Here is a 14,377-nt window from a genome sequence, read left to right on the forward strand (position 1 = left end):
TTACTGTCAAGGAGGTCTGACGTAACTTGCTTCACTAGTTATGTTTGGACTTGCATGAACATTTAAATACGGTAATCAGTCTTAAAATATTAACTTACTTACAACCTACTTATGACAGATTGTAGTGGAAAAAAAGGTAAGAAAAAAAATGTTGGCAAAAAATAAAGTTACACCCAAACACATAAAATTCCCCCACAACATTTTTTGAGGCCCTCCACCCAACATATACACATGCACGAACGTAAACGCATGCATCGGGGCACCTACCCGTGAAAACGTTAAATACGATACACATGTTACATATCGCCATACCTATAGGGGGCTTTTAAAGTGTCGCCTATAGAAAATATAGGGTACTGAAGTTTGAAGCCATTTAACTGGCGCAGATAAATTTTAAGTTTTCCATGTTGGGTATCCATTTACTCAGTGCATACTCATTTTATATGTTACCAAAAATGTTGGCAATTTATTGTGTTTGTTTGTCCTAAAATTCACGTTAGTGTGTTTTTTACGTAAATTTTGCATAAAAATTGCAACTACCACTATTTTATTCTCTAGGGTGCCTGCTTTCAGAAAATATATAATGTTTGTGTGTTTTGTGTAATCTTGAATTTTTTTTTTTATACGCGTGTGCAATTTTTTTTTAGCAAAAAACGATCTTGCAGCGAAAGGGTTAATCAGTACAGTATTCGCCAAGAAAAAAAAAAACAGACGAGCAAGACCAGTCATGCTCGAAAATTAAAGAATACATTACAATGCAACATATTACATAGCTTTTAACTACTTGCCGACCAGCCGCCGTCATTCTATCCTGGGCGAGAGCCCGTACAATAACGTCCGCTCTCTTAGCGGCCATTAGGGGCGCGTGCGCGCCCCCCGCTCGTCCGTGACTCCCGTGCGGGTGCCCGGGGGGCACGATCGCCGCCGGGCACCCGCGATTGCTCGTTACAGAGCGGGGACCGGGAGCTGTGTGTGTAAACACACAGCTCCCGGTCCTGTCAGGGGGAGAAATGTATGCACAGCGATCAGTCATTTCCCTTAGTGAGGCCACCCCCCCTACAGTTAGAACACACCCAGGTAACATACTTAACCCCTTCCCTGCCCCCTAGTGTTAACCCCTTCCCTGCCAGTGGCATTTTTATAGTAATCCAATGCATTTTTATAGCAATGATCGCTATAAAAATGCCAATGGTTCCAAAAATGTGTCAAAAGTGTCCGCCATAATGTCGCAGTACCGAAAAAAAAAAAACGCTGATCACCGCCATTAATAGTAAAAAATATATATTAATAAAAATGCCATAAAACTACCCCCTATTTTGTAAACGCTATCATTTTTGCGCAAACCAATCAATAAACGTTTATTGCGATTTTTTTTAACGAAAAATATGTAGAAGAATACGTATCTGCCTAAACTGAGGAAAAAACTTTTTTTTTATATTTTTTGGGGGATATTTATTATGGAAAAAGTAAAAAATATTCATTTTTTTCAAAATTGTCGCTCTATTTTTGTTTATAGCGCAAAAACTAAAAACCGCAGAGGTGATCAAATACCACCAAAAGAAAGCTCTATTTGTGGGGAAAAAAGGACGCCAATTTTTTTGGGAGCCACGTCGCACGACCGCGCAATTGTCAGTTAAAGCGACGCAGTGACGAATCGCAAAAAGTGCCCTGGTCTTTGGGCAGCAATATGGTCCGGGGGTTAAGTGGTTAAAGTTGTATTCTGTTGTACAAGAATTTTTGTAAGTTTACTAACCTATTACATTTTCAATATGAGTCTAGCATGCAAAAAAAAAAAAAAAAAAAGAAGACCATCATTCGTCCAATAGTCTCATTGTGTGCACTAGGCTTTGGTGTCAGACTTTAACCACTTGCTTACTGAGCACATATACCCCCTTCCTGCCCAGGCGAAATTTCAGCTTTCAGCACTGCGTCGCTTTAAATTAAAATTGCGCTGTCGTGCGACATGGCTCCCAAACAAAATTTGTGTCCTTTTTTTCCCACAAATAGAGCTCTCTTTTGGTGGTATTTGATCACCTCTGCGGTTTTTATTTTTTGCACTATAAACAAAAAAAGAGCGACAATTTTGGAAAAAAAACACTATTTTTTACTTTTTGCTATAATAAATATTCTACATATTTTTGGTAAAAGTATAGTGATTGGTTTGCGCAAAAGTTATAGTGGCTACAAAATAGGGGATAAAATTCTGATTTTTTTTTTTTTTTTTTTTTTTTACTAGTAATACGGCGATCTGCGAATTTTGTCAGGACTGCGATATTGTGGTGGACACATTGGACACTTTTGACACATTTTTGGGACCATTCACATTAATACAGCGAACAGTGCTATAAAAATGCATTGATTACTGTATAAATGTGACTGGCAGGGAAGGGTTTAGCACTAGGGGGCGAGGAAGGGGTTAAATGTGTATCCTGGGAGTGATTCTTACTGTGGGGGGAGGGGACTGACTGGGGGAGGTGACCGATGCTGTGCCCCACACGGCCTCAATGTCGAGTGGGACATAAACGCATTTATCAATCAATCTTAATGTGTTGTTGGGAATGCACCTCCATATTCAATGATGGCTCTGTAGTCTTTTTCATTGTTTCCTCCCCTCCCCCCCTCTTTTTTATCCATTTCCCTGTTTTATTTCAGCAGACTTTTTAGGTTTCTTTTATATGACTGAGTGTTTTTATTTTTGTTTATTTAAACATATAATATGCATCATCATATATATTTATTGGTAGATGTCCCTTTATGGTTGGTGGACACTGACCCTCCCGGGTATGTGTGTTCTCCGTTTTTAGAACAAATACTCCACAGTGTTTTTATATTAAAGTAATTTTATTTCTATTTTTTATATAAATACGTTTTTATGCTGCCCCAATTACCTCCTGTTTCGGTCCCGCCTGGTACTGACACAGATTTTTTATATTGGCCCCATTTATTGTAATGCTATGTAATTATGTACATGGTTTTGCCATGTTGATGATGGACATACATGGATTTGTTTCTAAATGGTGTTTCTCGCTGCTGACCATCCGCTCGTCTGTTGTTTAAACTTTGCGGATGGAGACAAGCAGTGCGTTGGTGTGACGTCCGACGCTGCGCTCTGGTTTCACTTCCGCATTGCGGATTGGAGCGCACGCCGTACGGGTTGCTTAGCTACGTGCCGGGTGACTGTTCTATCACACAGCAGGTCACCTGACGTGTTGACGTCTGGCTATGCGTTCCGGCCCTCTCTTTCATTGTGAGGCTTGGAGCGCACGCCGACGCCATTTTACTACACATACCCGGAAGTAACCATACCGCACGGATGCGATTTCCACCTGGAGCCAATATTGAGGTATGAGGGTGCACACCTATATATTTGGGTTTCTTGTGCAGTAAGGCAGTACCCCAGATGACGATCTAGAGATCGAAACGCGTCGGGACCCGCTGACCTTACTGCTTACGTCGTTATATGCCTGATTTAACTCTACTGAAATGTGAGTGTAAACTTCAAACTCTTTTGCTGCCAAGTAAACCAGTTATCCACAGTTTTACACTATGTGCATCTCCGTTTTTTTTTTTCTCTTTTTATCTCTCCTATACATGCCGAGTTATTTTAATGCCAATGTGGACTCAAGCTTATATCATTATTGGCTGATACTGGGATGATCCTTCCCTCTGGTATATCACTTATCCCATTGTACTGGATATCATCTTCCGGCCTCTTATTCAAGATATATCTGGAATCAGGACACCATTATTTTTAGCCTGCATGACCCATTAAGTATACGCTTATTTGGGTCTATGCAATCCGGTAAGCCTCAAAATTACCTCGGCGGTGGATTGTTTTGGCACATCGTCACTTTTTATTTTCAACTCTATATCACAAATTGTTGGACTTTTTTCTGAATCTTTTATGGGACTTAACCATTCCAGTGAATTTTGATTCATATTTATGGACATTTGAGCACTTATGGTGTTATCTATTTACGTTTCTGAGATTCATTTCTTGGTCATTTCACATTTAATTAGCGCTACACTTTTTTTTGTTTTATATGTTTTTGCCTGCAGAATTGATCTCATTCTGTGGTGTTGGCTGCCATTTATTTGTTTTTTAAGGTAGCGCAGTGATTTATATACATATTGTATATTGTTTGTATTCGTCTTTTTACTATGGCCTGGGTCTAAAGTAGTTAATTTTCAAGGTTTAGAGGTCATCTGAAATGTGATGCAATTTCAATTCGGAAGCTGAAAGGTGGAGAAGATCTAAGGTGATATTTGACCCCCCTGACAGAAGTAAAGCCAAATGTAACAAATATAAATCATAAAATTGTACACTCTGACATGGACTTTTACTGTATTGCTCATTTAAGCACAAGAAACTCCACCATGTTGAAATGTGTTTTGTAACTAGGGATGAGCTTCGAGTTAGTTTCGAACATTGCCTGTTCGCCCGTTCGCTGAACAGCGAACAATTTGGGGTGTTCGCGGCAAATTCGAAAAGCCACGGATTACCCTGTACAAGTCTATGGGAGAAATCTAAAGTGCTAATTTTAATGGCTTATATGCAAGTTATTGTCATACAAAGTGTTTGGGGACCTGGGTCCTGCCCCTGGGGACATGTATTAATGCAAAAAAAAGTTTTAAAAACTGCAGTTTTTTCAGGAGCAGTGATTTTAATAATGCTTAAAGTGAAACAATAAAAGTGAAATATCCCTTTAAATTTCGTACCGGGGGTGGGGGGACAGGGGGGTGTACAGTATGCCTGTAAAGCAGCGTTTGTTTCCCGTGCTTAGAACTGTCCCTACACAAAGTGTGATTTCTGAAGGAAAAAAAAACATTTAAAACCACTTGCTAGTGAATTGTCGGCTCCCGGCAATACAGAGAACAGTCATTCATAAAAATAAAAAAAATGCATAGGGTTCCCCCAAATTTAATTACCAGGCCCTTCAGGTCTGGTATGGATATTATGGGGAACCCTGTGTCAAATAAAAAAAAAATAGGATTTTATACTCACCGTAAAATCCTTTTCTCTGAGTTCATGGATGGACACAGCCTTAATCTTGACAAAGTGGGAAATAGCCTTCCTTTAGGAGTGACTAGGCAGAAAGTGTTAACGTCAAAGCTGAACAGCCCCGCCCAGGGGGCGGTCCTACTGGCTATATCCCCTTTAGCCTGCATTAAAGGGTCACTAAAGGAATTTTTATTTTTTTGCTAAATAGCTTCCTTTACCTTACTGCAGTCCTGGCTGCATGTCCTCATTGCTCGTTTTTGCTCGGATGTTGCTGTAAAACTGCTCTGTTCTGGACACTTCCTGGTTGTCTGGCTCCGTATGAAAAAAGTCATGGGAGAGTTTTGTTTCGTTTTCCTAGCCATGACTCTCTATGGCACTGTCCAGCAGAGAGGCATGAAATAACATGCAAAGACTAAACTAGTTTCAGTTTCGTTTTTGCATCTAAGAGGCACATTATATGATTGATTGTTATCTATTTGTAATCGTTTTTAAAAGGAATCAGTTAACTATTATGTCTCTATACCCTGTAAACAGTCATTTCAGCAATTTTTTTTCCCCTTTAGTGATCCTTTAAGCAGTTCAGTTCGTAGCAAGCAGTACAAACTTTAAAAAAAGAGGGGTGGGTGCTGTGTCCGTCTATGAACTCAGAGAAAAGGATTTTACGGTGAGTATAAAATCCTATTTTCCCTTTCGTTCATGGACTGACACAGCCTTAATCTTGACAAAGTCCCAAAGCAGTGTCAAAATGAGGGGTGGGAACAGCATACAATTAAACTTCACCCCAAACAAAACAGAGCTCCTCAACTGAGGAGTTGTAACTTTAAAACAGCCGCCTGCAAAACTTTGCGGCAGAAGAAGCATCCGAAGATGCACTCACATCAACTTGTAAAGTTTAGTGAAAGTGTGACCGGGCGACCAGGTCGCCGGCCTTACACAACTGGGAAACAGACACTTGATGTCAGAAAGCCCAAGAGGCACCATTGCCCAGGTCGAATGCATCGTGACAGGGAGGCGCCCGACCATTTATGGCGTAAGCCTGATCAGGATCTGTCGGATCCACCTCAAAATGGTGGCCGATGAGACCGCTGGACCCTTCTTGGGACCAGCCACCGAAACAAACAGTGACTCTGAACTCCGGAACGGAGCAGTAACAGACAAGTATACTCTCGGAGCTCGGACAACGTCCAAGGAATGCCACGTCATCTCCTTAGGATTCGACGGATGAGGACACAAGGATGGCAGTACAATGTCTTCCCTGAGATGGAAGGTCGAAATGACCTTAGGAAGAAAAGAAGGCTGCGGACGCAGAACCACTTTATCCTTGTGGAAGATCAGATAGGGAGCCTTTCATGACAAGGCTGCCAGCTCAGAACCCGTCTTAACTGACATAGCCACCAAAAGGACCACTTTCTGAGAAAGTGTCAACAAGGGAACTTCCCTAATGTTCTCAAACAGTGGTTTCTGAGGCACCTAGGGGCCATGCCGTTAAAGCCATTGACTGTAAAGCAGGATGACCTATGGGACCTTGCGAAAGCAGGTCCTCTCGTAGTGGTAGACGCCAAGGGATGTCTGCTATTCAAATCCCCACAGAGGTAGTGAAGGACGGACCGGAGGGGCCACATGCCGAACCCCCTGTACAAATGTTCTCACTAGAGAGTTAGGCCCCAGGGGTCGCTGAAAGAAAAACAGCCAGGGAAGATATCTGCCCCTTAAGCGTGCTTAAAGCAAGCTTTTGGTCCACCCCGCGCTGTAAAAACAGCAGGACTCTGGACACCAAATAAGTCTGTGGATTCCACTTCATTTCCTTGCAAAGGGCTAAGTAAGCTTTCCAAGTGCGATAGTAAATCCTCCTAGAGGACAACTTCCTAGCCTTCCTCATGGTAGGAATCACAGAATTCGATAGGCCCCGGTCTCTTAGTACCTGGCTTTCAATAGCCATGCCGTTAAAGCCAGCGACTGTAAAGCAGAATGCAGTATGGGACCTTGTGACAGCAGGTCCTCTCTCAGTGGTAGATGCCAAGGGACGTCTGCTACTAGCCGCACTAGATCGGCGTGCCGAGGCTAATCCAGAGCAATTAGGATCATTGGAATCCCCTCTGCCTCCACTCTGCGAAGCAGATGAGGAAGGAGCTTTAGAGGAGGGAAAACATAGATTAGCCGGTACTGACTCCACGGCGCCACTAACGCATCTGTCGCGTCTGCCCATTGGTCTTTTGACCTGGTCACAAACCTCAATACCTCCTGATTGAGTCGAGACGCCAGATCTACGTCTGGCGTGCCCCATGTTTGGCAAAGGAGCTGAAACACCTCCGGGTGCAGAGACCATTCTCCTTGGTACAGCATCTGGCGACTCAGGTAGTCCGCCTGCCAGTTTTCCACACCCGGAATGTATATGGCCGACAGTGCTGGTATGCTCCTTTCTTCCCACCTTCCCAGGATGTACGCAACTTCTGATGCTGCCGAGGGACCCCAGAAGACCGGATTCGGGGACACTCTGCAAAACGAGCTGCACAGTGGAGGTAAGTATAACATGTTTGTTATTTAAAAAAAAAAAAAAAATTGCCTTTAGTGTTCCTTTAAGGCTGTGCCCGTCCATGAACGAAAGAGAAAAAATGACGTGGAGTTCCCCCGAATATCAATTCCAGACCCTTCAATTTGGGGGGGGACCCCCACGCATTTTTTTTTTTTTTAATGAATGACTTTTCTCTGTATTGCCGGGAGCCGACAATTCATTATAGCCACGAGTGGTTTTAAATGACTTTTATTCTTTCAGAAATGACATTTTGTGCAGGGACAGTTCCAAGCACGGGAAACAAGCGCTACTTCACAGGCATACTATACACCCCCCCCCCCCCTACGAAATTTAAAGGAATATTTTACTTTTATTGTTTCACTTTAAGCATCATTAAAATCACTGCTCCTGAAAAAAATGCAGTTTTCAAAACTTTTTTTGCAACGATACATGTCCCCTGGGGGGGGTGATGTTCGCTCATCCCTATTTGTAACCTTCACTTAGCACACAAAAAAAACTTCTGCTACAAGCTCTCTCTATCTCTACCTCCCCCTCCCCTCTCAAGGTTTTACTTTTGCAATTGTTCTAGTCGCTAGCTTATAATAACATATTTCTATTTGTTCATATTTAAAAAACATCTCACACCACCCCTTTTTTATCTATGCATAAAATAATAATCCATTTTGTCAGAACGGACATTTTAAACACAGTGGGCCAGATTCACATATAAGAGCAGCAGCGTAACGTATCGTAGATACGTTACACCGCCGCAATTTTAATCGCAAGTGCCTGATTCACCAAGCACTTGCGATGAAAACCTACGCCGGCGGCCTCCGGCGCAAGGCGGGCCAATTTAAATGGGCGTGTGCCATTTAAATTAGGCGCGCTCCCACGCCGGACCTACCGCGCATGCTCCGTTTCCGAACTCCCGTCGTGCATTGCGCGCCGTGACGTCATTTTTTCGAACGGCGACACGTGTAGCGTAATTCCGTATTCCCGGACGGCTTACGCAAACGACGTTGATTTTTAAATTTCGACGCGAGAACGACGGCCATACTTTAGACAGCAATACGCTTGCTGACTAAAGTTAGGGCACTTAAAACGACGACTAACTTTGCGACAGGAAACTAGACTAGCGGCGACGTAGCGAACGCGAAAATCCGTCGTGAATCGCCGTAACTCCTAATTTGCATACCCGACGCTGGTTTATGACGCGAACTCCCCCTAGCGGCGGCCGCGGTATTGCATCCTAAGGTCCGACAGTGTAAAACAATTACACCTGTCGGATCTTCTGGCTATCTATGCGTACCTGATTCTATGAATCAGTCGCATAGATAGAAACAGAGATACGACGGCGTATCAGCAGATACGCAGTCGTATCTCCACTGTGAATCTGGCCCAGTGATTGCGTCCTGTGAATCTGTTCTTGCAATTGCAGAATTAACTTTTATTTAGAATCACAACCAGAAATATTAACATAACAAGTAGTTTATGTCAATATTCTAGTCTAGATTAAGGCCCCTATCACATGTATGAATCCCGTAAGGATCCGTACATGTGTATCCGCTTGCTCAGCGGGGATCGCTTCGTTGATCCCCGCTGAGTCGGCAGATGACAGGGCAGTCCCTGCACACTGTGCAGGGACCGCCCTGTCAGAACTCCGCTTTCCCTTATGGGGGGGGATCGGATGAACACGGACCGTCTGTCCGTGTTCACCCGATCCGCTCTGCAGACGGATGGAAAAATAGGAATTTCCTCCGTTTGCAGAATCGGAGGATTGCGGACACTGATGAGATCGGGTGTCAGCGGATGTTCATCCCCTGACACCCGCTATCTCATAGGTATCAATGTATGTCCCTTTTTCATCAGTAAACGGATGGATGAAAAAGCGGACATACGGTCCGCAGGTGTGAAAGGGGCCTAATACTCTGGTCTGGTAACTGGTTTCTGGTGATTCGCATCTTATTTTTACTTTCTTTAGGAGGTGAGAGAACTTACATTATTTTCAGGGTTTTTGTTGTTCTTTAGCAGCGTGATGACACAGTTGTGAATGAAGAAAGCAAGTGTGAGGATTCCAGTTAATTGAGGAAACGATAATCTAAATTCTAAAGAACAAGGAAAAAATGCAACAGCTATGATTTAAAGCTATTAATTTGGATAGGAATTCATATATATTACATACATACACACAAAATATGAGTGCTTTATTTTACTTTGCCACAAATACAGCAGAACAGAACACAAGACATGGTTCAGTGCATTACATTGTCAAAGGGAAAATTCATAAGAACTGAGAGAGATCAGCAATACACAAGGAGTTCTTAAGAAGCCATGTACAAGACCAGACACATCATATGGATAGGAATAATTAAAAAACTACTTCATGCACTAATGCTATTATAACCGATAATATGACATGACTCCAGAGAAATTGTAGAAAAAATTTGGATTTTTGTACTTACCGTAAAAGGAGTGGGTGCTGTGTCCGTCATGGACTTCAGAGAAAAGGATTTTACGGTGAGTACAAAAATCCTATTTTCTCTTTCGTCCATGGACGGACACAGCTTCCTTTGACTCTTGACTGTTGGGACGTCCCCAAGCAGTGTCAGAAACGAGGGGTGGGAACAGCAATCAAAAACCAAACTTCACCCCAGCACACTAGAGCTCCTCAACTCTTAAACTGCTGCCTGCAAAACTTCTGGCCGAAGCAGGCATCCGAAGATGCACTAACATCAACCTTGTAAAACTTGATGAAAGTGTGAATGGATGACCAGGTTGTCGCCTTACACACCTGTGAGACAGACGCTTGATGTCGGAAAGCCCAGGAAGCACCAATTGCCCTGGTCGAATGCGCCGTGACAGAAAAAGGAGGTCTCCGCCCCTTCAGGGCGTAAGCATGAATCACGATCTGTCTGATCCACCGAGAAATGGTGGCAGACGAGACCGCCAGGCCTTTCTTTGGACCAGACACCGATAAAAAACAGTGAGTCTGACCTCCGAAACGGAGCCGTAGCAGACAGATACACCCGCAGAGCACGTACGTCTAAGGAATGTAACGCAGCCTCCTTGGGATGTGACGGCCAAGAACACAAGGATGGAAGTAAAATGTACTCATTCAGATGAAAGGCCAAAACTACCTTTGGAAGAAAGGAAGGCTGTGGGCGGAGGACCAAGTAGGGGGACTTACAAGACAAGGCCGCCAACTCAGAAATCCGTCTGACAGACAAAATGGCTACTAGAAAGGCAACTTTCTGTGAGAGCGTCAAGAAAGGAATTTCTCTGATGTTCTCAAATGGAGGTCTCTGAAGCACAGAGAGCACCAGGTTCAAATCCCACGGAGGTAGTGGTGGTCGAACTGGAGGAGCCACATGTCGAACCCCTTGAACAAACGTACTCACCAGTGAGTGGGACGCCAAGGGTCGTTGAAAGAAAACAGCCAAAGCTGAAGTATGCCCCTTAATGGTGCCTAAGGCAAGCTTCTGATCCACTCCTCACTGTAAAAACAGCAGGATCCTAGAAACAGAATTTGTACGTGAATGCCACCCCATCTCTTCACACAGAGATGTAGGCCTTCCATGTGCGATGGTAAATCTTCCCAGAAGATAACTTCCGTGCCCTCAGCATGGTGGAAATAACCAAATCAGACAGGCCCTGGTCTCTCAGCATGCCATGCCATTAAAGCCAGCGACTGTAAAGCAGGATGAAGAATGGTAACTTGCGAGAGAAGGTCCTCCCGCATTGGCAGTCACCAAGGAGCATTCGCCACCAGGCATACTAGGTTGGCGTACCAAGGACGCCAAGGCCAATCTGGGGCAATTAGGATTATTGGGATCCCCTCGGATTCTGCTCTGTGGAGCAGACGAGGAAGCAGTTTCAGTGGGGGAAATGCATATATCAGTCGATACTGTCCCCATGGGGCCACCAACGCATCTGTCGCGTCCGCCTAAGGATCTTTTGACCTGGCCACGAACCTCAACACCTTCCGATTGAGTCGAGAAGCCAGGAGATCCACGTCTGGCTCGCCCCATCTTAGGCAAAGGAGGCGGAACACATCCGGGTGTAGTGACCATTCTCCTTGGTCCAGTGTCTGGCGACTTAGGTAATACGCTTGCCAGTTTTCTATACCCGGAATGTATATGGCCGATAGAGCCAGCACGCTCCGTTCTGCCCACCTCAAAATGTGAGCGACCTCCGACGCTGCAGCCGAGCTTCTTGTTCCTTCCTGATGTTTGACATATGCCACCGTCGTGGCGTTGTCCGACTGGATCCTGACTGGACGCCCCTGTAGGCTCCGCGACCATGTGGAGAGGCACAGCCCGATCGCTCGGAGTTCCAGAACATTGATCGGCAGGCAAGATTCTTCCTGTGTCCAGCGACCCTGTGTCGACTGAATACCCCAGACTCCCCCCAACCGGTCAGGCTTGCGTCCGTCATGATCACCGTTCAGTGAAAGGGAAAGAACGACTTCCCGGCATTAAGAAACCAGGGAAGTCCTGACTAGTGGGCTCACCCGGATTTGACAATCTAGGGACAACGGAGAATTGTCCCGTTTGGACAGAATCTCCTTCTGCAAGACTCGAGTGTGGAATTGAGCAAATGGTACTGCCTCGAAACAGGCTACCATGAGACCCAGGACTCGCATGCAAAAGTGCAGCGACAACTATCTGCGGGACGTCAACAGCTTCACCGCCGTCTGAAGAGTCTGCAATTTTTCCAAAGGTAGAAAAACTCTCGCCTCTGAGGAGTCTAGAAAAAGACCCAGATACTTCAAGCGCTGAGTCGGTACCAACAGACTTCTGGAAGTTCAGCACCCAGCCAATTTTTGGAGGGACTGACTGGCAATCACCACATTCTCCTCTAAATCTGAGCTTGAAGCAGATAATCCAAGTAGCCCACAATAGCGATATCTCGCTGTCTCAGCAAGGCTAAAATCGGGGCAAGCACCTTGGTAAAAACCCTTGGAGCTGATGCCAGGCCAAAAGGAAGAACCGCAAATTGATAGTGGTCTTCCCCGACCGCAAAGCGGAGGAACCTCTGATGCCCGACATATATGGGGACATGCAAGTATGTGTCCTTGATGTCCAAGGACACCAGAAAATCCCCCAGATGGAGTGCAGCGACCACAGAGCGAACTGATTCCATCCTGAACTTCCGAACCCTTCCAAAGGCATTGAGAGCCTTGAGATCCAGGATTGGACTGACTCCGTCCTTCTTCGGGACCACAAACAGATTCGAGTAGAAACCCTGAAACCTTTCCCTCAGTGGCACAGGTATGATTACCCCTCTGCTTAACAAGTCTTGCACTGCCCCAAATAGGGCGTCCCGCCGAGCCGGAAGGAGAGGAAGGTTTGAGGGAAAGAATCTGTTTGGTGGATGAGAAAAACTATCTTGTACCCTGATGAAACCACTTCACGAGCTGCAAACTGGTGCAGACGTCCCCCCACCCGAGAGTTGGGCGGGGCAAACCTTCATGCTGTCGCAGATTTGTTCGCAGGCTTGTTTGGCTTGCGAACCCAGGGATGTTTTTGTCCCCCAGCAGGCCCTTTGTCGGTCTGAGGACGCCTACCTGTGGGACCTGACTGACGAAAATACCGCTTTTGCGCGGAAAAAGAGGGTCCCGGCCTGCGGCGTGGTCCTTTTCCCTTTCTTGACTGGGGGCGGAGCGTACGCTTACCCTCCTTTATGATGTCGTCCAGGGAGGCACTAAATAGCCTCCTGCCCCAAAAAGGCAAATTTGCCAGAGCCTTTTTGGAAGTCTGGTCTGCAGACCAGACCTTAAGCAAAATCAGGCGTCGCAGAACCATCGCAGATACTGAGGCTCTGGAGATCAAGGGAGCTGCATCCAGAGCTGCATCGCAGACATACTTGAGGCCATGCACTAACTGGTCAGCCAGTTCCACGCAGCCTGGAGGAGAATGATGCTCTTCCAACTCCTGGTGCAATAGTCTTGCCCATTCAGTAAGTGTCTGTGACACGAGTGCCATAGCCAAAATAGGCCGCAAAGCTGAACCCAGCATAGAGAAAATGGACCGACCTACCGCTTCGGACCTCCTGTCAGCAGGGTCCTTAAATGCAGGGGTTGCTTTGTTCAATCTCCCAACCGGGGGGAGATGCCCACTTTTTTAAAAGGCTCTCCTCAAAGGGGTAATGGACCGCCATACGCTTAGAGACCGCAAAGGTCCTCTGCGGTCGTTCCCATTCCTTGTCTATGAACTTATCAAAAAAGGTCACATAAGGAAACACTTTAGCAGTGCGGGCCTGGTTGTGGGACCCAAAAGGGACGACCCCTCAGCAGATGTCCCGGCAGTATCCTCTAGCTTAAGAGTGTCCCGCACTGCGGTGATAAGAGCTCCAACAAGTGCCTTGTCTTGCGCTGACCCGGACCTGGAGTCCTCCTCACTGTCCGAAAGGTCCTCGTCCTGGTCCTGATAACTCAGAAACAGGGCCCTGGGCTGCAGCCGGGCCCAAGTCAGAGTCAGAGCTATCCCCAGGAGATGGTGGGGGAGGGGCGTTTTTCCCCCCCCCTTTCGCCCATACACCGCTTCCACCCTGGCAACAAATGATTCCAGGACTGCCGACCAAGTGTCCACAGGGAACGCAGGTGCAGGGGCACTGGTTGTCACCACTGGAATGTTGGAGGAAGAAGCGCCAGCTTCTGATGCCATGCTGACCCGCTCACCAGACAGCCCTCAGGGACTAATGTCAAGGTACAAGCGCACAAAAAAAAAAAAAAGCCCCCCTCCTTGCTGTACTGACCAAAAGGGTATCCCAGGGGACTCGCCACCCTGACAAGAAAGCTGCACAGCGCTGCGGTCCGCTCTCACTGTGTGTGTGTGTCTGAGTGTCTCTGAGGTAAAACTGCG

General features: G+C 45.8%; 1 protein-coding gene across 2 annotated transcripts in view; it reads right to left on the reverse strand.

The window, feature by feature from the left end:
* Positions 1 to 14,377, reverse strand: part of SLC38A9 (solute carrier family 38 member 9) — a 115,285-nt gene that overhangs the window by 24,364 nt on the left and 76,544 nt on the right. For both annotated transcript variants that reach the window (XM_040339458.1, XM_040339465.1), the window contains one exon: positions 9,513 to 9,619. In XM_040339458.1, coding sequence (XP_040195392.1) covers positions 9,513 to 9,619 — 107 coding nt within the window. The remainder of the gene's footprint in view (positions 1 to 9,512; positions 9,620 to 14,377) is intronic.

Source organism: Rana temporaria, chromosome 1 (assembly GCF_905171775.1).
Source record: "Rana temporaria chromosome 1, aRanTem1.1, whole genome shotgun sequence".
Taxonomy (NCBI): domain Eukaryota; kingdom Metazoa; phylum Chordata; class Amphibia; order Anura; family Ranidae; genus Rana; species Rana temporaria.